General features: G+C 49.7%; 1 protein-coding gene across 1 annotated transcript in view; it reads left to right on the top strand.

Annotated features, from left to right (window-relative positions):
- grin2aa (glutamate receptor, ionotropic, N-methyl D-aspartate 2A, a) overlaps positions 1-15749 on the top strand; it is a 31434-nt gene extending 15685 nt beyond the window's left edge. Inside the window, exons 8-12 of the mRNA XM_040190645.2 lie at positions 2183-2343; positions 5215-5304; positions 6290-6387; positions 8117-8355; positions 10062-15749. Coding sequence (XP_040046579.2) covers positions 2183-2343; positions 5215-5304; positions 6290-6387; positions 8117-8355; positions 10062-12041 — 2568 coding nt within the window. The 3' untranslated portion in view covers positions 12042-15749. The remainder of the gene's footprint in view (positions 1-2182; positions 2344-5214; positions 5305-6289; positions 6388-8116; positions 8356-10061) is intronic.
- The last annotated feature ends 6856 nt before the right edge of the window (positions 15750-22605 follow it).

Here is a 22605-nt window from a genome sequence, read left to right as displayed (position 1 = left end):
CTGCGCTAAATTCCATCCCGCAACAAGCGCTCGTGTTCTGCTAATTCAGCGTGTGCTTTTATTTGTAAAACAGTTAGACAATTAATCAAAATGTCTTCCATTAATATATTTCATTGTTCATTGCTGCTATAACACACAATCCAATGTAAGAACACGGCAATAAGGCGAGGAGAGATAAGAGGGGGAAGTTGGCCCTGCAGGTCAGGAGGACAGGCCGAAGGAGGGTGCAGAGCTCCCGAGGAGAGAGGGGGGAGATGCCTCCAGACCGACGTAGAGGCTAGAGAGGGGGAGGTGGAGGGTGGGAGTGGGGGGGGGTAAGGGGTGCAGCAACTGGCAGGAGGGGAGACTGAAGCACAGCGAGAGCCGAGAGGCCAATACGCACAAGATGGTAGAAGACACCAGGCGGACAGATATGGGCCAAGTTGACGGCTGAGGGTGGGAGAAAGGAATGGGGTGAAGGGGGGGAGGCGGAAGGCGAGGGGGGGGGGGGGGGGGGAGATGGGAAGACAGAGAGTGTCAGAGAAGAAAGAAACCAGACAAAAAGGTTAAGCGGCCGTCCAGACAGACGCTGAGCCGACATGTGACCAACGAAAACCAGGCAGAATTACACCTCGAAGCGCTTCGTGGCCACCGGGGGGCAGCAAGGAGGCAAACGGACCACGGCGCTAACCGATGACTCATCGTCGAGGTGTTGCGTAACAGCGGCCTCGTTAGAGGAGCAACATGGCCGTCCCGTTTGGGGGGGGGAGGCTTTGATTGGCTTCGGCTCTTCCAACGACAAACAAAACGTCCCACAATCTTAAGTCTCAACGCCGCTCACTGGGCGAGCTCGCCAACACACCAACAATGCAATTAACGGCCCGACCAAATCATCGCCGTCCAACGGAAACCGGTTGTGTGAACTGGCCACGTGTTTCATTTCAGAAGGAAGAAGATTTAAGGGTGTGAATTCAGTGGAATTGTCGGCGACGGAACGAGAGCAGAAGTTCCGAGAAGTTTTAACTGACACGTTTTGAAAGTATCAGATTTTAAAAAAGAGAGCGAGGGGGAAGAACAGGACGAAGGAGGGGCAACAAAAGAGGGTCAGTCCGGATGAGCTGAGGTAAAAACACACAACAACACGACACGAGGAACTTTCATCTCCACTTCATGCCCCCCCCCCCCCCCCCCCCCCCCTCGCGAGGCCTCCTCGTGACGCTGACATCACCACCAACACGCACAGCGCGCTCATCAACGCGCGCTGACCTGATTACACAGCAGGGACACACGTGTGTGCGGGCAGATGCAGCATGCATGAATATTTAGATATGTATGTATGCAGATATGTGCCGTGAAACTAGTTCACATTAGCAACTCAACCATCGAAAGCGCAGATGTTTCTGTTTGTTTTTACAGATGTTTGAACAGACACACAAAGCTAATCGCACGCTGACATGAACCTTCGTGCACCGACAAGTAGATAAATGAGATTTAATTATTATTATTTCAGCTGTCTGACATTATGGGGGGGTGTGGGGGGGGGGGGGGGTGCAGACACACACCGTTATAAGTGGATGTAATTGAAAGGATCGGCGTGTTTCTGGCCATGAGGGCAGCTAGTCGCAGCTATTCTTAAGGGTCGGTTGTCACCGGAGCGACGAAACCCGTTGACCTGTTCACAGAGGAGATTACACCTGAGAGACGCGGCGGGGAGGAGGGGGGAGGAGGGGGGAGGAGAGAGAGAGAGAGAGAGAGAGAGAAGAAGGAAAGTCGGCAATGTCGTGCTTAATCTGGTACGTGGTCTCAAGTAAGTAATGTAACCGGCCAACGAAGGACCGACACAGAAAGGGAAGCAAAAAAGACAACGGTGGAATATAAGTATGATTAATCCAGATTAAAAAGTAAAAATAGCAATATGGGAGGGTTGGAAGTAAGATTCCAATAGAGGTAACAAGACTATGCTGCAATATTTCTCAATTTAATTTTAACTCAAATCAAATTCAACACTTTGATTGACTTAAATTGGACAGTTAAAAGAATATTTTGCTAAGTTGCCACTTATTTTTTAACGGTGGAATCTACAACTGGAATGAACCAGGCAACACACACACACACACACACACACACACACACACACACACACACACAGTTAAAGCTCTGCTGTTCAAACACACTCTTGAAATGCGTCTCGTCCCTTGTACAGTTTCAGAACCCGTACGCATACTCGCCCCCGTTCCGCTTCGGGACGGTTCCAAACGGGTCCACGGAGAGGAACATCAGGAAGAACTACCCCGCTATGCACCAGTACATGGTAAAATATCACCAAACCGGAGTCACCGACGCGCTTGTCAGCCTCAAAACGGGGTAAGGAATCGGGGTGTGATCCAACACTATTTCACTGATGCAAAATGTTCACCCGTCAACCTCACAAGTGTGTGTGTGTCATCTACAGATCGCTCTGTGTGTAGTTCCCTGTGTGTGTGTGTGTGTGTGGCGGCTCCCCTGGGACTGGGGGTGAATGGGATCTCTCACTGGGAACAGCGGGAGCTATTTGTAGAACTGGTCCCCACAGCGGAAGCGGCGGCGGCGTGTGTTGTGGAAGAATATCGATGGCAAACAAATTTGAGAGAGCACAAAACAAATTTGAGCGCTACTTAGTCCGCAAGTCGAGCTTTGCAAAAGCGCACGAGGTCAGATCCGTGAGAGCAGGATACGATTTGTGCCTTACCTTTAAATTAAAGGAAAATGTCATTCAATTTATCAGTTCTAGACACTAAGTAATTAAATTAGCTAGACAGCATTTTACTATACATCTTTTATTTCCAGCATATATTTGTGTTTTTCTTTGAAACATTTTAAAAAACGAGGTTAAAAACGATGTTATGTTTTATACATCTTTGCTCCCCATAATTGGAATTTTTTTCATGCAGACCAAATAAAATAAATACATAAACTTCTCAATGTCGGAGCTCATGCATCTGAAAGGCTTGGCAAGCGGCCTCTTGCGATCTAAAGTGGTCAGAAGCTGCCAAAAACGGAGCAAATGCCGCCGGTCGCACTGTGAAATCCGATTCGGCTCTCACAAATCTGTGCCTGTGCTCTCTCAAACGTTGACTTGCGGGCTGAGTAGCGCTGAGAATTTGTTTTTTCGTGCTCTGAATCTTTTGCCATCCACATACTTCCACAACGCATCCGTGTGAGAAAGGACCCCGGGGAGCTTTTCCCCCGAGGACAGATGGAAACGGAGGACAGGAGGGTGGAGGTAAAAGAAAGTGAGGGCTCGACTCTCATCTCATCAGCACACGGCAACGAGAGGTGAGGGAAGAGGCCGAGGACAAAACGCCTGATTGGAGGAAGTGTGCAAAGCAGGAAGGGAAGCGGTAATGGGATGAAAGAGGAAAGGTGACGGAGGAAGGAAAGGAGGGGAAAATCCAGTGCGAGAGGACGAGGACGTGGGGGGAGGGGGGAGACGGGGAGACGGGGGACGGGGGTTGATGAGCCGACGCGACCAGGAGTTGTTTTCTGATTGGTTGATCGCCGCCGGGTGGGATCCAATCGGAGCTCTCAGCTTGAAGGCCCGGCGGCGAGAGGAAGGGAAGAGAGCACGAGGACTCGCGGTGCGTGACTTCATGCTGGTGTGTCTTTCGGCTCATTCTCTCTCATCCGTAAGTCACAGGTACACTGGTGAAAGCTGTGATGCTCTGTTGTATTAGCTGTTGTATTAGCGTACGGCGGGTAAACACACACTGAGGTGTGCGCAGCCTCCAACGCCCTCATCGATGATTCTGTGGTGTGGAATTAGCAGCCGCGCTCGCCTGTTTGAGGCTCGCCGGCAGGATTAGCGCTGATCACACATAACGCTGACGACCTGTTACAGCCGGTCGATGATTGGATTCAGGGATCTAATTGACTCGCAGTACAAGCGAAGTTTACGATGTCCGATGGGTGAATTAGTATGAATGCATTCACAGCGGGGGGGGGGGGGGGTCCTGATGCTGGCGTTTTCTCTCTTCGGTGCAGTAGGGCCGAGATCCTCCTTGTGGCAGTGGCAAGTGGGTGGCAACTTTGTGGCAGGCAGCGGCAATCGCCAGTAAATCAGTCGGCGTCACAACGGCACGCTGGGTGGGAGGAGCCAATTTTTCCCAGAAACAACTGTTATTTGTACGACAGGTCAGCTGCTGTAAATATTTTATTTTATTTTATTTTATTTGAGACACGTGAGCCCCCGTCTTCTTATTACAGAGGCTAATTTTAGGTTTGGACCGGCGGGTTCCGTGTAGGGGGTGGGGCTCTCAAGTTTGATGCCACCCACTTGCCACTGCCACAAGGAGGATCTCGCTGTCACTCCTTCGGTGAGCGTTTAGGGTTCTGAAAAATGTTGTGTGAATGCCGAATTTTACCGAAAAAAGCGGCCTAAAAGAAGAGAGAGAGTGTTGTATTTGAGTATTTTTACTTTTTAAAAGACTACATTCCGAAAGGTGTAGAGGGATGAAAACCGGCGCTGCTCCATTCAACCATTAGAGCCGAGCAACGTCCGCCTCGCGTCTACCGACACACACACACACACACACACACACACACACACACACACACACACACACACACACACACACACACAGCATGTTTGGACACACGGCCTGCGTGTGCTGCGTTAAGCTAATTACACAGTGAACTATCGGCTGTGAGCCTCCGTCAGAGGGCTGGATCTGACATTCAGTAAATGCCAGCCAGTCACTGCGCTATTAGCAGGCCTCTCTGTGTGTGTGTGTGTGTGTGTGTGTGTCTGTGTGTGTGTGTGTGTGAGAGCCGGCACCGAGAGCGAGACACAGAGCAGCGGTTGGTGACGGCATCAGTTACATTGAAAATGTCAGTCTGGACTCTTTTCGTTTTGCCGACACCTTAAACATGAGTGAGCGTGTGTGTGTGCGTGTGTGTGTGTGTGTGTGTGCAGAGAGAAAAGGAGTGTAAACATTCGTCTAAAGGTTCTTGAGCCCGTCCGGCTGCCTGTGGGCTCCTACGATCGGTGCGACGCCTGCGGGACCTTCGCCCGCTGCGCCGGCGGCGCGTCGGGCCGGCGGCGATTCGACCCTTTAGAACCCGGAGAAGGAGCCGTCCTCTGCTTTGTGTTGCTCTTCTCTGCCAGAAGAAATAAACTGAAACCCGTCCCGCGTCTTCATCCCTCTGTCTGTTTTCTTCTGTCTCTTTCCTCTGTTCTTTTTTTCTCGTCCGTTGCAGGAAGCTGGACGCCTTCATCTACGACGCCGCGGTGTTGAATTACGCCGCCGGCAGGGACGAGGGATGTAAGCTGGTGACCATTGGCAGCGGGTAAACCAAAGCTTCAGTTCTTTAAAAAGACACTTTCACTGTGGATTGTCCTCACGTCATGATCCGATTCCGGCCATCCTTCTGTCCAAAACCACCGCGTAGAGTCCTGCGCCGGGTTTGTTTGTGGTCGTAGCGCCTGTAAACGCGCCGCTGCGTGGATTGTTACAGTGGTATCGCACGTAAAAAGGAAAGGCTTTCTCGCTGCGAGTTAGATGATGAAGATTGACCACCTTTCGTGTCTGTAAAGTAAGTATGAAGCTACCTCCAGCTGCTGGCTAACTTAGCTCAGCACAGAGAGCTAGCCGCCGCCGCCGCCGCCGCCCGAAGGTAACAACACAGCTCCAAAAAAGACCAGAATGAGTCAACCAATCGGGCGTCTCACCTGTGGGACTGTCTCTTGAGGAGCTGTCTCTCTGTCTCAGGTGCCGTTATGTGGCGCCACCGGACTGCGTGACACTGTGCAGCATCTGTAAATGTTGTATGACGGTAATCAAAGGAAAAGGAGCTTATTTAACTCTCATTCCCATACGTCCATTTGAATTATTGTTGGTCTTTGGCGGTTGTTCCTCCGCTCCACACTGCAAAGAGATCTGTTTTTTTTAAAGCGATTGAGCACTAAAATTGCCTTAAGAAGGGACCTCTTCAAGGCCAGGGTGGAGCGGCGGGATGATCAAAGCGGCCAACAGTGTTCCGATGTACATATGTGGCCGTATTTGCCAAAAGATCCGAGGCCCGATCCAACGAAAACGCCACCCGTCTGATGTCAGACTGTAAGGCCGCTTGTCTTCGGGCATCAAAAGACCAAACACATTTGGACGCGGTGCTTTTCATTCCGTGGGCGTAATCTTCCCACCGCGTTGAATCGAGGTATCTCCTCCAAGATACCCTGAATCGCAGCATCCGGAAGTGATCGGTTCAAAGGTTAAAATGTGTGTTTTCTGTGTGCGTGTGTGTTTGTGTGCGTCCGGACGTTGACGGCGCTCAGGTACATCTTCGCCACCACCGGGTACGGCATTGCTCTGCAGAAGGGCTCGTACTGGAAGCGACAGGTGGACCTGGCCATCCTGGCCATCATCGGGGACGGTGAGAAACACGCACAATGCAAACTGTCCGTGAAGCCAAAAGGTTACACACGCACACACACACACACACACACATCTGTACTGCCTTGTCTGCTGACAGCACAAAGGGAAAGCAGCGAGGTATAAATAGTCCTTTTGATGTTATTCTGGACACAAAAAGGCTGCTCCAAACCGAGGGCACAGTGCGTAAGTTATTCTAATGTATTCCCCTCTGCAGCACCACGTGTGTGTGTGTGTGTGTGTGTGTGTAAATAAACTCCTTTATTACAGTAGCTTCAGAAGTTCTCATGTAAACAAGTTCCCACTGCAGAGCGGACGGGGACGGCGGCGGCTCGCTGACCGATGTGTCTCCGTCGTGCTCACATGAAGTTGATTAAATGAACATTGGTGTGACAATAATCCTCTCTCACCAAATCGTATCAGGGCCACGCTGCCGTGTTATAGGTGTAGGATAAACATCTGGTTGAGTGAGGGGGGGGGGTTATTAATCCCATTCAATCTCTTCATCCGCGTTGTTGTAAAACAAATTAGAGAAGGTTAAATGCGTGTTAAAGGGAAAGGAGGGAGGAATCAATGAGAGGTCAAGGAGAGAGATAGAGAGGAAGACGAGGGGAGACGGGCTGTCGGGTAGAGAGAGAGAGAGAGAGATGGGGGGGGGGGGGAGGGCGGATCCTTGATGGATGACAGCGACTCTGCGTCCGGGGCAGATGGCGCTTCATCAGTTTAGACACAATGTGGGTGGAGATCGTTCGGCTCCTCCCGGACAGAAAGAAGACGGAAGCAAACAAAACCGCCAGGCGAGGAAACACGCCGGCATCTGTCACGCGTGTCTTCTTGACCCCAAGCTTCATGCTTGTGGTGGATAGTGATGGAGGAGTGTTTTCTCCCCCCAGCAGCAGGAACCTCGACCTGAAATGCTTCTCATAGCTCTGGAATTGAGGAGGAAACAGAGACTTGTTTCCCGTGTTCTGGGTTAACTGCCCCCCCCCCCCTTTAAGATGCGTGGCTGCTGCAAAGAGGAGCACTTCTAATCGCGGGCGGTCTCCGCTCCCCCAAAGCTCTCCGTTAAACGAAGACGCGCTTTGTATCTAATTGTCTCGTTTATTTTCACATTCTTTTGTGGTGGATTCCAAGCATTCCATGATGTCTCGTTAAAAAGTCGGTGCCGTGGCCACATTTATTCATTCATTTATTCATTTATTTATTTGTGAATCTCACCGGAAGATGAATTCTCCTCCAAAAAAAAAAAAGGTTTAATGATGTCTCAGTGAGCCGGCGCCCTGAGGACACGTAGCTGAACACCGCCGTGAGATTTGTCTTTCCCCGCTAGCAGCCGTAGTTACCCGGCCCTGACGGACACAGATTGGATCAGCCAAATGTCACCGAGGGAGGAGGGGGACGGGGGTGGGAAAAGATAAGGGCTTCTTACTTTCTACCTTTCTTTCATTACCAACGAGGAAAGGATCTCTCGGGGGAAATGGAGCCCGGCGGCTGGTGACGGATACAGAAAAGCACACGTTATTTACCACAATCACATCTTTAGATCGCACTATTTTGAATGCAGATACATTAGGAAATTATTAATTTATTTGATTTTGAATAAAACGAAAACCATATGACACATTGCGTGTCTCATACATTCTGGTATGAAGATGTAAACTTGTGTCTTGCCCTTTTAATTTGTTGGTTCAATGGAGGATTCGGGTCTCTCTGTCCCTTCTGCTCTTCAGGCGAAATGGAGGAACTCGAAGCCCAGTGGCTGACGGGAATCTGCCACAACGAGAAGAACGAGGTGATGTCCAGTCAGCTGGATGTGGACAACATGGCCGGTGTCTTCTACATGCTGGCCACGGCCATGGGGCTGTCCCTCATCACCTTTGTCTCCGAGCACCTCTTCTACTGGAGGCTCAGATACTGCTTCACTGGGGTCTGCACCGGCACGCCGGGCCTCCTGTTCTCCATTAGTCGGGTAAGGACCGGTGTGTGTGTGTGTGTGTGTGTGTCGGTGCTGTGATATCTGTACGAAGAGCCGTGGCTGATATTGGACCAGGTGCACGTCCATCTCAGGAACGCACTGATGGAGTTGGACGCACTTGGACGTTCAAAGGTCGAGGTCCTCACGTGCAGCTCAGGAACGCCTGTAAGAAACACGTGGAATATTGACTTTGAATAGTTCATGTGAGAATTTTCAACTATTCAACTATTAAAATAATTAACTTGAACTAATTGGATCTAACTGGCAGCAAAAAACCCGCCTCATCTTTAGACAGAATTAAGATTTTATCTTTCATCCAATAGTTAATTCCCCGAAACAGGCCGATGAGTGAATTCACATGCCGTCACCTAATGGCCAATGTGGGTCAACATTTTTATACATTCCAGCCAACACGGCCTAAAGAAGCACGGCATCTGCAATGGGGCCTAATGCTGCAGTATCCAGAGCGGTACGCTAGCACTGCTAAGCGAGCGAAACAGAAGGGGGAGGGGCTGCGCTGAGGAGGGCCGGTCGCCATGAAGCGCGGAACATCGGCCAAAGTTGATCCTAATTGCGACGTGTCTTTGGGTGAAATCCTGGCAACCTGCGTTGAATCAATCCATTCTGCCGCGCGGTCCGTTCTGAAAGGTCAGCATTCTCCCTCGCCCGGAGGTGAGGGCGGAAGACGTGGGCGCGCATCCTCAAACGCGCCGCAGTGTCTCCGCGCTATCGTGGAGGCAAAGTGTGACTCAAAGGTTTCAAAGTTAACCGAGGGGGGAGAAAACTTTGAGAATGATGCCGTTTCAAAGGCAATCTGGGGAGGGAATTAAGGGGCGGAATGCGTCCTTGATGGGCTGCTTTGTGTCGATAAGCTTCACAGTACGTGCGCTGGGCCAAAGAAACACTTTGCATTTGTCAACGTGAGAAATGCATTTGTTAGCTGGGAAACGGTCTCGGGGAGGAAAAAAAAAGTGCTTTGTTCTTTTAGCTTTAGGAGGAGTGCTCTATGACATCACTCTTGTGCATGACTCGTATTGGCAGCTCTAGTTTTACTTTTCTCAGGTTATTGTTGGCTCGGGTTATTTGTTAGGATGCGTTCTAGTGTATTCTCAGATGATGCTATACTTGCGCCAGCAGTTGTACTGTTAAATGAGCGGAGCTGCAGAAAGTCTTGTCTCATTGCATCGCATCACATTTCGTCTGTTTCCTGTTGCTCGAGGCTGCATTTGACCTGGTTGGATTATTTTATGAAAAACATTATAGCTGTTTTGGTATATTTATGAATAATTCTTGATTTGATCTTCTTTAGAATGTCGTGTGCTCTCTGACTTGGTCATCTCCTCCATGATTTATATTCTAAACAAAGCTAATTCCCATATTTACTTCATGACAGTTTATGACAATTTACAAAGGATCTTTCAGAGAAGATGAAAGATCTAATTTAGAAATGTATTACGATTCTGTTCAAGTTGTTAAGAGTTGATCAAATGTAACGTGGTTTGCTTAATTATTACCAATTTCATCAACATGAAAAGTGTTTCTTCCAAATAGATAAGCAATAATTATTGTTTTCTCTCTTCTTTTTTCTCAACCCTTCTTCATGTTTGATTCTGCCGTTCCATCTCCCTCCATCCCTCTCGTTTTTTGTCTCCCCCCCCCTCCTTCCGTTCCACCTTGTTTACCCTCGTGTCCTCATGCAGGGTATCTGGAGTTGCATCCACGGAGTCCACATTGACATGAAGAAGAAGTCAGATTTGGACTTTAGCCCGCAGGACAAAATGCTGAAGCTCATTAAATCAGCCAAACAGATGACAAACATGTCAACCCTGGGTGGCTCCCACATGAATTCACCCAAACGTGAATTCATGCACTCGGCTGGTCCCATGATTATGGACATGATGGCAGAGAAGGGAAACTTCATCTATGCTGACAACCGAAGCTACGCTCCCAAAGACATGATCTATGGGGACACTGGCGACCTGCAGTCTTATCTGGCCAACCGCCACAAAGACCACCTGAACAACTACATCTTCCAAGGAGGCCAGCATCCCCTGACCCTAAATGACGCCAATCCCAACACAGTCGAGGTGGCAGTAAGCGCAGAGGCGGTCCAAACCAACGCCAAGCCGCCCCGGACCCTGTGGAAGAAGTCGGTGGACACGCTTCGTTCGGCGCCTCCCGGGCCCCCTCCGATGCCCGACATGCTGATGCCGGACCCCAGGATGTCGATGAAGACGCAGCGCTACCTCCCCGAGGACGCGGCCCACTCCGACATCTCCGACTGTTCCAGCAGGGCGGCCTCCTACAAGGACCCTGAAAATAACAAGCACCTGAAACCCAAGGACAACTTAAAAAAAAGATCCGTTCCGACAAAATACCCAAGGGACTGCAGTGATGTAGAGCTGTCCTACTTAAAGACTAAGCAGGTCATCGGCGGAACCAACCAGAGCGGGAGAGGAGGAGGAGGAGGAGGAGAGAAAATATTCACCATCGACTCTGACCGGGAGCTGAGCCTGCACTCAGACCCCGCCCACTACCGCGAGAGCCGCGGCCTGGCCGCAGACGATTTGGATTATCCCGAGATCTACTCCGACCACAGTGACAACTACCGGAAGTGCGAGCAGCCCATCATTCACCTGAACTCCTCGCCTCTGCACCACCCCGACTCCGACCTCCTGCCGGACCCGACTTACTCCAAACACTACAGCCTGAAAGAGAAAAACATTGCCATGTCCCCGCACGAATCCATGGAGCGCTACAAACAGACACACTGCCGCTCTTGCTTGTCCAAAGTGTCCGCCAGCTACCCGCCGGGGGGGGCGTACACGCCCGCCGTACCCGCCGCAGCGTCTGCCACGCGCTCACCCTACAACCGGTGCGAAGCGTGCCTCCACACGGCAAACCTGTATGACATTAGTGAGGACCAGCTGCTCGCAGACACCTTGGTCAGCCCCACCATGCACCACCAACAGCACCAACAGCAGCACCAACCGGACGAGATGTTTGGCCTGTATTGGCCACAGACGGACGGGCCGCACGTGCAGAAAAGAAACCGCCTGAGGCTGAGCCGTCAGCACTCCTTCGACAACATCATGGTAGAGAAGCCCAAGGAAATGGACCTGGGGCGACCGGCGCGCAGCGTCAGCCTCAAGGAGAAGGATCGCTTCTTGGACTCCGCATCCGACTCGCACTACGCAAACCTCTTCGGCATGCGCCCCTACTCCGGCAGACTGTTTGGCACCGGGTCCAAATCGATGCTGTTCAACCACAACCTGGAGGAGAGCAAGAGGAGCAAGTCCCTGTACCCGACCCATGGCTCGGATAACCCTTTCCTCGGCCACTCGCTGAGGGACGACACCAGCAGCAGACTGGTCCACGGGCGCAGCTCCTCTGATATTTACAGACAGCTGGCGGTGGCCTCGCCCGCACCGGCCGTCGGAGCGCCCCCCGTCAAAACACGCAACGACGCGAACAATCTCCGCTCCTCCGTGAAATCCACCACGTCATACTGCTCACGAGACGGTCGGATAGCCAATGACATGTACAATACAGAGCATGTGATGCCTTACTCAGCCAATAAGACTAGTGCATACCCGGCCCCCCGTGGCGTCCTAAACTCCGCCCAGTTCAGCAACAGACGGGTGTATAAAAAAATCCCCAGTCTGGAGTCAGATGTTTAGTTGACATAAGAAATAATGTGTTCTCTCCTCCTTATTGCTCTCTGGGTTTGTATTATAATTTATCTACTATGTTATCCACCACGGGAGGCCATAGCCACACTACGTTTTTCTTCTTCTCTTTAACGTTGTAATCCAAAAGAACTTGTGCCCACTCGGGTACGACAGTACTACTACTACTACTCTCTTTGCAGATGATATCGCCGTTTCTGTCCATCCTCCGTCGTGTGCCAATGAGTTGGTTGCATGGACCGGCGAGCTGCCACAAGGTATTCTGCCCTGAGGGGAAGGGGGATCATTAACCCCATAGGTTTTAAATGGTTGAGGGAATGGCAGAGTCACATTAGAGGGACGGAGACGGCCTAAGCTACAGCACGGGAGGACTCCTATAGGCGCTGTTGTTGGGAACGAGCCAGCGGATCCGTGATTGAAATGTCTCGGCGAGGCAGATGGGAGACGTACGATATGAGAGGAGAATCAGAGGGAGAGAGAGCAGAGAAAACCTCTCTTTCAGCCCCTCCTCCCTCCCCCTCCCTCTTTTTTTTTTTCTCCTCTCCAACCTCCGCTGTCAAGCTCGCAGCTCGCCGGGTTGAGGAGAAGCGGCCTGACAGATCAGACCAGTCGGGCACGTTTGATGTCGCGGGCCAGACGCGGCGGCGGCGTCCCAGGAGGGCAGAGGCGTCGCAGTGAGCCGCCGCGGTCTGCTGCCTGTTACTCCTGACAAATATGGCCACCGGGACACCTGGCGGCGCGAGAGTGGGCAGGCGGGCCAAACGGCACAGGGCCCTCGCTGGTTCCTGGGGAAAGTTAGCGGTGTGCGTGGTGACGATTTGGGGTTAATGTGTTGAGGCCTGGCTGAGGGCGACGCGAAGCTGAGAGTTATGTAGGTGCTATCAATGAATAATGTTTACAGACTGACAGATAAAAAAAAAAAAAGACAAACTGACAAAATGACTGATAGAAAAGGACCCGCGAGCAGGGAAACCTGAGGCGATTAACGGGCATTTCATTTATGGCTCCGCACATAGAAAAATAATTGCGAAATATTGCTTTTTTATTCTATTAAACTATAAGATTTAGACGGGATTCTGGCATCCGGGTCCCACTATGTAGGATTTTAGAGTTTGCTTATTTGGTAGCACAATAGCCATTAATTTCAAAACCTCTCTCCCACAATTGCTTTTTAAAAAGCTTTCTGAAAAATACCATCAAGAGTAGTAGATGATTTTGCATGTGTTGATTTGTTTTTTTTTTGTGTCGGAGAAGACAAAATACACACTAATACACTAAGACACATATTTTACATGTTTTTGAAAACCGCGTCTTGCCCGATGCGGTGAGCGAATACTTGTACAATCGAAACCTTTACCGTTGACCTTCGCGCTCAGTAAATCAGTGTAAATCAGCATCATCCTGCGGAGGAGGAGGAGGAGGAGGAGGAGGAGCAAGGAAATGGTGGAGGATATTAACAAGGTGGAAAAAGGATGAAATCGGGACTGGTTCCGCCACCACCTTGAGTCCGGTAGGGGGGTCGCTGCTGATGTGAGTTGTTTTTTTTTACATCCCTGCCACTGAGAAACAGGGTATTAGCTATAAAAAAAAAAAAACACTGTTGATTCCTTTCCTTCTTTCTTCCTTCCTACTTGTTCATGACGCATCACTAGAGTGTTGGATAGCTAAAAGTATTTCATTTGATTCCTTTCTTTGGTAAAAAACGAACTTTGGTTGGCAGGTACAGCAGCAGTAGCGCGGCGCGCTAACCAGTACAGACCAGTTAGCCAGTGGTTATACAACTGTTGGTCCACAGTCAACCGGGACGCTTCAGGATCTGAGGACTGTTTCAGGCGGATCCCCTGTTTACCTTCACGGGGTTGTCGGGTGCGATGTGGGACTTGGTGGGCGGGGCGGTGACGGGGAGAGGCGGAGCCAAGGAGGCTCGATCACGCGTCCGTCTTGGTGGGGAGGAGGAAGTTGTGCGAGGGAATGGTCAGAACTCGGGGAAGCTCGAAGTCTTAACCAAAACCTAAACTGATTGTTTATGCATTTGGTTGTTTGTTCTTTTTGATAACACACAAGCAGAAAAGACTTGCACATGCACATTTTTCCATGTACACGCGTGCCCACAAAAACACTCTTTTTGGTAGCATTATGCTGTACAGACTGTACAGCCAAAGGAAAAATCATGTCACCATCTTAACTAAATGATTGATTTGCTTGATTGATTGGATTCACAAAGCCAAATTGTATCAAATAAAATACCTCAGGATGATTCTGTACGTTTTGAGGGAGCTTCAGACGTGGCGAGCAGAACGGGAGGCGGTGCAGATTTTTTCGTAGAAAAAAAACCTTTATAAAGAAAAAAAAGAAAAACAACGTGATTTATAGCGGCCGCGAAATCAAACTTTTCTCCTTTTGATGTTTACCAGTCCTAGGTCTTCCAGTTCGGCTCTTTGAGGCCCAAAGTCATGCAACCCAAGTAAAGAGAGAAGAGGAGCCGGAGAAGGAGGGGTGGCGGCGGCGGGCGGGGGGGCTTATATCGTTGTGCTCAGCGAGGGAGGGGGGGGGAGGGTGTCGCATGCACCCTTTTACCCTCCTGATGGATACTGGAAGAAGAGGCTCTCTCTTTGCTCCCCGTGGTTTTTAAAGGCGGCCCACGGGCTTCAGCCGGTGTTTCAATTCAAGCTCCATCTGTAACAACTGCAGTCATATCGCCCTTTTGTACTCTTGGAATACTGCGGTGAACCTGTCCTCGCTACCTTGTTGACCGACGAGCAACATTTGTCTTTCTTTGCATCTTAACTGCATACTTATTATTATTATTATTATCATATGTATCTCCACATGCTGCTTGAGTGAGCTGACGAGTGAACAATATGCACATGTAAAAAATATCAAACAGCACCCTCGCATTTTATGAACTCATGATGATTTGTTCTATCTGTTCTACTTTTACAGAACTTTCATATAAACTGATGCTGTCTTATGTTCAAACACACACCCAAACACACACACACACACACACACACACCCTTGTGATGACAACCCTGCTCTTTTTAATGACAAAATGTATTTTAATTACATTTAATGATAAATAATGAGGTGATGGCATGCAACCCCAGATGTAACGATTTTAATGTTTTATGTTTATTTATTTTTATTTATTTTCGTTATGATGTTATGATCACTAACGCGTTGTAACCAGGTGTGAGTATATACATATTTGAGGGAGGAAAAAAAAAAAAAAACGAGGAAGACGCTGCTGCTGTTTTGGGGGGGGAGAAGGCGAGGACCTGAACCTCAGTGCAACTTCCCCATTGGCTGACGGGTCATTATCAGGCCACCAGTCGCCCAAGGGGGTCAGGGGTCAGGGGGTCAGGGCTTGGGGTTCGGTACGGCGGGACGTCCTTGCTCTTCCTCCAATGGCAGGTGAGAATTACTGTGTCACCAGCTCTCTGCGTCTCGCTTCGCTCTCCTTCACGTGTGGTCGGGACTTCAACTGTAGAGAAGACAGAAGAAAAAAAGCCAGCCTCTCCTCTGAGTCTGCTCCAAAGATACGAGACCTCTTTTCTTTATGGTTTGCTGTAAGAATAGAGCTTTTTTTTTTAAAACTAATACTTCCTCAAAGACTTTTAAGGAACTATTTTGAATATATTTAGAAATGACACCTGTATACATCGCTTGTAAATTCATACTGGAATACATCATCATGGAGAATTATAAATGATAAAGAGTAAAAACAATATTTTTGGTGTGAATTTCACAGGAGCTCTTCTGTACAGTGGCACTGTTTCTCTCTCTCTCTCTCTCTCTCTCTCTCTCTCTCTCTCTCTCTCTCTCTCCCTCTCTCCCTCCCTCTCTCTCTCTCTCTCTCTCTCTCTCTCTCTGTAGAGCGACTAGAATAAAACTTCACCATTCACAAGGTTTGCTGTCCTGTCAACATTCCCGATGTGCACACATCGCTGCGTGTCTGCCTCTCATGAAAATAGCACTTTTGTAAGTTCATGCAGATGAGGTTTTTTTTCCACAGGAAATTAAACTACATTCAATTGGTAAATGTAATAAAATTCTGCCGCACCGCATATTCTGTTCGCATAATGGATTTGAATAATACGATGTATTAAGTCCACACAGCCTTTGGTGGGAAACATACGTAGAACTCGATGAAAGGTAATATTGGTATTATTTTTACCACTACATAGATCAACATACATTAAAATACTGATTTATAAGCAATATAAGAGCAGTATAAAGGTAATATTGGTCAATTCTGAATCTTAAAACATGAATGAAATGCTGCCAATGTCTCGTTGTATCGTTTATTTCTAAGGCACCAATGCGTGGGTTATAATTTGGTTAAACTGATTACGTTTGTTATTCTTATTCATGTCATGATCTGCAACTCAAGTCACCACAAAAAGGCCGAGGTGCAGCGTCCGGCCGATAGAAACATGCCGTGACGACGCGTTTTGGGCTCGACCCCCCCAGCGGGCGAACTGCCTCCTGCGTGGGCGCCATCGAATGCTGTGTGTTTCCTGCTGACACGTCAGCGGCGCCGCTTCGCCTCCTCACGCGGATGCTTTCTTTAGACCTTATACCCCAAAGCAGCCTGTCTTACCTCCCCTGCTTCATCGGCCACAGCTGGGATTTCACAATCATAATAACTGTTGAGTACTGACCCTGTGTGTGTGTGTGTGTGTGTGTGTGTGTGTGTGTGTGTGTGTGTGTGTGTGTGTGTGTGCAGACCATCAAGGACATTTTGGACATTTCCCTCCACACAGCCGTTCCATCTCCCCTCCATGCACCACCTTTCTCTGTAAACATCACTTCACTTATAACTTTTCTTATTTCAGCTCCCTTTATCTTCAACTTTCTCTGTCACTTTTCCATTTGCTTGAAGTTTTTATTTTATTTTATTTTTTATCAAAACGTCCGTATCAAACGTTGAACCAACACCGACTTCGATGGAACCCGGTGAATGTTTAAACGACTTCTGTAGATCACAGCTGTACGCTGAACGGCTGCATAGCAGAGCTGTGAAAGCTTGATCTCTGTCCCATCTAATTACTTCTACCCAGTCAATCACCCCCGTCCTCCCCCCCGTCCCCCCTACCCAGTCAATCACCCCCGTCCTCCCCCCCGTCCCCCCTACCCAGTCAATCACCCCCGTCCCCCCTCGGCTCTGACTCCTCATCATTTCTCGCTGATCGGTCCCGTTTAAGGACGAGCCACCTTGTGACGGGCGCGTTCACCTCGCTAGATGTTCCGACGGGGGGGCCGGGGGGACGTGTCTCCGTGTGAGAGACAGCCTGAGAGAGATAGCCGGAGGGGGGAGAGTAATTGAAATGGGGGGGGGGGGGGGGGGGGGGGGGGGCGTTCATCTGATCGCACAGAATCAACAACAGTGGGGCTCAAACGGAGTGCTGCAGAGGATCCTCTTTGTGTGTGTGTGTGTGTGTGTGTGTGTGTGTGTGTGTGTCTGCATTGCAGATGTCCACTCATTGCATTGAATCCTATGCATTGCATTGACTCACATGTCCGTCATTGACTATTTCTTCCTGATTTGATTCCAGTATTTACGATGGGGACAAAATATTCCCAGTGAGGGCTGAGAGAGTAACGCGTTGACACTTTGGACCCCTCTGCTGCCTCTCCGGTCCCGGGTTTCAACCCCCGGACTAGCAGACGCTGCCTTTTGTTTCGGCACACAGACATTGATTCATTGTGAGGAGGTGAGGACGGCCGACGCAGGAGAGAAATGCATGCTGGGATCAAACGTTTGCCGTTATTGAGGTTAATGGATTTGTGCTTTGATGGCAGGTGTTTGACGACTGTGGGAGGAAGGGAGGCAGAAAGGAGGGAGGAGGATGGTGGCGGGGGGTGGATAAGGAAGGAGGGGGACAAGGCTTTCGTACTAGAGAGGAGGAGAAGGGGAGGACCGATGGGAGGGAAAAGTGGACAAGTGAAACGTGGGACGTAAGAAAGACAATTTAAAGTCTACATACATTTATAATTATGTGTGTGTGTGTGTGTGTGTGTGTGTGTGTGTGTGAGTCCTTGTCTGGATGTGCATGTGTGTGTGTGCGTGTGTGGGTGAGTCATCAAATTGAAAATGTTGCACTGCTGTCTAACTGCATGACAACTTAAGATGTTGTGTGTTTGTGTGTGTGTGTGTGTGTGTGTGTGTGTGTGTGTAGCAGTTATGTAATCTGTCTTCCCACTGTCTCCAGCTTTAATGTCAGTAATAAAGTTAATTGGGTCTTTGGTTCCAATGGCACAAAACATTTTGTTGGTACGCGTGTGCGCGCGCGTGCGTGCCTGTGTGCGTCTTTGTGTGTGTCTGTGTGTGTGTGAGATTGTGGCTGGTTTGTCTGGTTTCAAATAATGCTGAGACTCATTCACCTCCAGGGAAATCTTGATCAGGAAGGCAACAAAAAGCTTAGCTAGTGATTTGTCTCTTTATGAAGATGGTGTGTGTGTGTGTGTGTGTGTGTGTGTGTGTGTGTGTGTGTGTTTGTGTGTGTGTGTGTGTGTTTGTGTGTGTGCGTGTGTTTGAATTGAGGAACCCTCCCACTCTCAGTTCCGTTTTCGACTCTTCCCAACAGGTTAGAAGGTATCGACTGAAGCCAAAATGTGTGTAACGAAGCCGTGGTTTTGTTCTTTTCCATAAACGCACAAAGCCTACACACTCTTGACGTTCTGCGACGCGATGTCATCGAAGCGAAGCGTTTCCACAGCACATGGTTGAACAAACTTACTTTTAAGGGATCGTCCTCCTTGATACGTTCTGAGAAGCAACACGCTCGGTCGACAGAACAAACGGCACGGCATCAAACCAATAGCCGGGGCGTCGCGCTGCGATCGTGAGGCGGCGTCTGGAACGCCAGCCCGGGGAACGCCAGCCCGGGGAACGCCAGCCCGGGGAACGCCAGCCCGGGGAACGCCGCGCTTCTCTCGCCCTCCGATTGGCCTTTTAAAAGGCGGAGCTGGCTGTGTTTGTTCAGTAATTAGTAAAAGTCATCAGCGCCGATCGAGGCCTCGCGCGGCGTCAGGCGGCGTTCCCTCGTACGGCGCTTTAGTACTTACAGAGGACGGGGGCGGGAGGGGGCGTCGTCCTTTGCACTCGGTGAGTCTGCAGGTTTGGGAATGCTGCTTTTTTTGTGACGGCCCCAGACTTCAGAAGGGTTGTTTTCTCCGTCAGCGATGAATCCACTGGTCAAATACTTGCGTAACCTTGGAGACACATCTGTCTGTTCAACACATCTGTCTGTTCAACACATCTGTCTGTTCAACACATCTGTCTGTTCAACACAGCGACCCCCGACTCAAGACGTTCGCCCGGCACGAGGTGCAACGATCCTCCGCCGGATTCGCTTCTGCTCGACATTTTCTTTCCCCGTCCTCCCCCGGCTGGGGATGAAGGGAACGGAGGGAGCAAAGAGCCGGCGGCGGGCGCGAGCAACAAAACACGCAACAGCCGCCCCGCGTAGGCGAGCATCTGCGTTTGCGCGTGTTTGCGTGCGTTCGGAAAAGGCGCAGTGCAGCTGCTCCCGGAACACGTTGAACGGAAGGAAAGTTTTTCCCGGGGTTTTGGAGGGAGGAGGGGCGGCGCCGGGCTGTTGTGTGTCCGTTGTTGTGTGCGGGTTGTTGATCGCCGCGGCCTTTGAGTTCACGCGCTCCTAAAAAAACCTCGTCCCCCCGCAGTTCCACGTGCGCTCCTCGTCCTCCTCGCCCCCCCCCCAGTGGTGATAAACGAGCACGCTAGAGGCTAATTGTGATTCAGGCTAATCACAAACAGCTTAATCACTTGTTTCTACACTTGTAGTCCGCATGATTTCATATCACTGAAGCTAAGTGTGTGTGTGTGTGTGTGTGTCTGTGTGTGTGTGTCATGGGGGAAGCGAATGGTGCAGTGCAGGTGTGCAGATATGTGTGCACTCATGTTTGATTAAAAATATCCAGCTTGATTGCGGCATAGCACGGGGAGACTGAGGTGTTAATTGGCTGTGCCTGTGTGTGTCTGTGTGTGTGTGTGTGTGTGTGTGTGTGTGGGTGAAAATGTTTACACTCAGAGAAGGAAAGGTCTTAAATAACACAATCAGAGAACGCCTGCTGTAGATCAGTCTGCCTCCACGGGACGCCACATGCCAGCACGCACGCACACCGACGCACGAGACGCACACGCGCGCGCCAACAACACAAATATAGAGCAACAGCAGACAATGTAAATCATCAAGTGCTCGGGGAAGCATACGCCACGGGTCTATCATAATCTTTCACTTCATAATGTGTGAATAGGTTGAGAGAGATTTAAGTGTCTCTGCTCTCCATCTGTGTCTGTGTGCGTCTGTGTGTGTGTGTGTGTGTGTGTGTGTGTGTGAGGTGGTTTGACTGTAGCAATCGGTCTCAACTAACCACATTACAGCCAGTGATACACAGGCAGATGAAGCAGGCAACATGAGAGTGGCAGATGATAAAGCTGAGAGAATCATCTACAAGGGTGTGTGCATGCGCATATGAGTGTGTGTGTGTGTGCGTGCGTGTGAGTGTGCGCTCGTGTGACTGTGTATCTCATCGCTGCTGACTTAAGCAATTGTGAAGTAGAATTATGTGAGCAGACTTATTTGGGTATCTGGGACAACCGTTCAGATCTTTTGCCTGCTGGCTGATACACAAACAGACACACACACACATACACACACACAGACACACGCACAAGTACACGCACCCTTCCTTTCATCTCCCCTCCGTTCTTTTGCTTTAGTCCTTATCTTTCTGTGATGTTATAGATAACAGCCGTCTGGGTGCAGCTGAGTCTCAGTGATTCCACCAGTCTCTCTCTGCCCTCAACGCAGTAAGTTAATAAGACAGCTGCATACAGCTGCAAACAGCTGCAAACATGTGCATACAGCTGCAAACATGTGCATACAGCTGCATACAGGTGGATTCTCTCCAGGTAGCCGCTGGTGACGAGTGATGAGTAACAACAACAGGAAGCATCAGCTGAGAATGTTGGACGCTCGTTTTGCCTTAAACTTAATTTCCGTTGACTCGTGACTTGAAACAGTTTCTTCCGCTGCACTAAATCTAAACCAGCCCCCCCCCCCCCCCCCCCCGGATCTTCATCACGTCCAGAGGAAACATTCTCACAATGTTCTCCTCACAACAACAGATTCCATCATCGAGCCAAGTATTATGTCATTAAAATGAATAGAATCCGTCCCGTAAGCTCCTGAAAGCATCAAAGATGATTAGAACTTGATTAAAACTGCTCTTTATTCCATTTACCTCTTGCAGATGCTGCATCAGAGATCGTATGATAGGATGAACCAGTTATGCCACACACAATATCTACAAAACTCTGAAAATGTGCACGAACACACGCGTGTGTTTGTGTGCATCCGTTGTTTCCTTTGTTTTTTTTTTAAACGGGGCCCCCGCCTGCAGGATGTGTCGCAGTGCCTTAGTCTCCACTGCTGCCTCGCTCTCCTAAATAGATCAGGTACATGAATCCCATCTGACGCAGGGAGAGAGAAAAGGATACGGAGAGGAAAGCAAGCGGCATCTTATGTCCTGCTTTGAGTCTTCCTGCGCGGCTCTGGAGTATAACGTTAGTATGGATAATATACTACTAATAATAATATAATAGATGATATACACGTGATTAAGGAGCGATGGAAGCACGGCCGCCGCTTTTATGAGCAGCAACATGATGAAACATCTGATTCCAGCAGCAGTGGAGGAAGGAATTTCCTCGCAGATTCCCTCTTTTCCTCCTTCTGTACAGGACTTAATACGAGTAAATTGCTTCTTGGGGAGAAAATGACTTCTTTAATCTGCAGCTTCATCACTTTTATCATCTTTTACGGTATCTCCAAATTGTCCATTAGCAGGCGCAGCCGGAAGGACAGTTGGAACTAATAAAGCCCTCGTATTATTATCCTTTTAAACCTTGAAATGAAAGTTGTGAAAAACTATTTTCGCATTCACAAGTCAGTGAGCAGGGAAAAAAAGTCCTTCTCACAGAGAAAACACACCGGCATGGGAGGAGATGAGGGACTCTGGGATCTCCTTCCTCCTTCCAACCTGCAGACGTGGCAGCGACGGTGGAGGCGAAAGGTGAAAAGTAAAGAGGCGAGTCACCGAGGAGAAAAACGCTGATGTGTCCCCCCCCCCCCCCACGCCCGCTCGCCTCGTCCCTCTGGAACCTTCTGCGGTCGTCTATTTCTGCTCGCTGTCCCCGTTTCTTCTTCATTTTCACACCCCGTTATGCAATCGAGGTTTCATCACAGGCGGGTGACGTTCCGGACTACTTAACACTCCTACGTTAAGCATGTCGTCCCGACCGAGTGTGAGGGGGAGGTCTGTCACGCCATCGTGACCCGGGACCACCGGCCCGTCTGCTGCCTCCCCGCGGGTCGACCCGTCGCTCCACGTCGGCTGGACAAACGTGGGACACATGGGACGAAGACGGTGTCCCACTCATGCGTGTTCTTCAGAATCAGAATCAGGAGCCACTTCTTCAAAGACGCTCCTGTGTATTTAAATTCTTGTGTTTGGCCTTTTCTGG

This window comes from Gasterosteus aculeatus, chromosome 11, assembly GCF_964276395.1.
Source record: "Gasterosteus aculeatus chromosome 11, fGasAcu3.hap1.1, whole genome shotgun sequence".
In the NCBI taxonomy this organism is placed as follows: domain Eukaryota; kingdom Metazoa; phylum Chordata; class Actinopteri; order Perciformes; family Gasterosteidae; genus Gasterosteus; species Gasterosteus aculeatus.
The sequence above is the reverse complement of the archived record's forward strand: the minus strand, read 5'-3'. Positions and strand labels throughout refer to the sequence as shown.